Source organism: Penaeus monodon, chromosome 15 (assembly GCF_015228065.2).
Source record: "Penaeus monodon isolate SGIC_2016 chromosome 15, NSTDA_Pmon_1, whole genome shotgun sequence".
In the NCBI taxonomy this organism is placed as follows: Eukaryota; Metazoa; Arthropoda; class Malacostraca; order Decapoda; family Penaeidae; genus Penaeus; species Penaeus monodon.
Window position 1 is genome coordinate 47,122,417 of NC_051400.1, and position 1,279 is coordinate 47,123,695.

At 45.6% G+C, this 1,279-nt stretch overlaps 1 protein-coding gene across 1 annotated transcript in view; it reads left to right on the forward strand.

Moving 5' to 3' along the window:
• Nucleotides 1–109: 109 nt before the first annotated feature.
• LOC119582065 (cell wall protein DAN4-like) overlaps nucleotides 110–1,279 on the forward strand; it is a gene marked incomplete in the record, with an annotated part of 2,897 nt that continues 1,727 nt past the window's right edge. The window contains 5 exon segments of the mRNA XM_037930305.1: nucleotides 110–137; nucleotides 418–549; nucleotides 662–792; nucleotides 917–993; nucleotides 1,112–1,279. Coding sequence (XP_037786233.1) covers nucleotides 120–137; nucleotides 418–549; nucleotides 662–792; nucleotides 917–993; nucleotides 1,112–1,279 — 526 coding nt within the window.

Here is a 1,279-nt window from a genome sequence, read left to right on the forward strand (position 1 = left end):
TGAGATGTCAAGAAGGTCTGGTTCCCACCTTCCCTCGGCTCTCCGTTGGGTTCGGAAAGGCGGGCATAAAAGAAGTGAAAAGCGTATCCTCACCACAGTTGACTTCGATTCTTCTCACTATGATCGGCTTCATGAAGGTATGTCTTTACTCTGTTTTCTGTATGACTTTTCCGTCTGTTTGATAAAAATTGGGTTGACTATGTCTCATCCAATGTGACTGTACATCGACATTACATTTTGTCATAGTGATCTACGCGAGTGGCTCTGTGAGCAAAAGTGTACGGCTCACTTAGAGATAAACAATATACCCAGTAATAAACAATGAAATATAACACATTATATCACATGGATTCCTATGATGTGCATGCAGTAGAGCTTAATACACGTGTGATATTTCATGAAATGCATCGTCTTCAGTTGTTCCTGGCGTTGGCGTTGGTGGGTTTAACGCCCGCTGAAGCCGAGGAGGCCCAAGGCGGCTTCGGGCCTCTCCTGCCGGGCCTCGTCGTCAGGGCTGAGACCAGCTTCCTCTTCACCAGGACTGCAACAGTGAGTTAACTACCTGTCTTGGTTGGCTCTGCTGTATTCTTTATACACTGTTATACTTCATAAGCTGGAGATTTTTTTATGCTAATCATTATCTTCCCTTGATATTTCATAGGTCCTTCAGACGATACAGACACAGGTCACCACCTTGGCAACTTGCATGGCCGAGGGTGCCGACCTCCCTCCTTGTTCGGCCAGGACTGAACCCCGATTCGTGGCTATCGTCCCAACCGCCTTTGTTCAAAGGTAAATACATATCCTACTTGAAAGAATGGATTTTTTCTTTCTTCTCAATGTTGTCTATAATGTAAATATTTTTCTTGTATGCTGGACCTTTGTTTAATATTTTGTACTACCTTTACTTCCTCAGGTACGTAGTACAGCCAGAAGCTCGAGGATTTAACTTCCTTCTGCCTTCTTTCAAAGCTGGTCTGCAAGTAAATGACGGTAAGTCTTCCAGTTATTTCTTTGTTACAACTCTTCTGAAAAATATTTTTTTTTATATGGCATATGCTCCGTTTAGGCTGCAAATAATAACGAGGCTCATGTTTTTCTATAAATCCAGGGCGCATCATCGAATTTCTACCACCGATCGGCTTGCTGACAGTGGTGACCAAGACGGCGTGGGAGACCGTGGTCACTGCCACCGTCAGCCATCCGACGGACACCGTCACGATCTCCTTGGCTGGCTGCGTGCCCGAGAACCTCCCCTTCAGCGCCGCTGCCTGTGTCG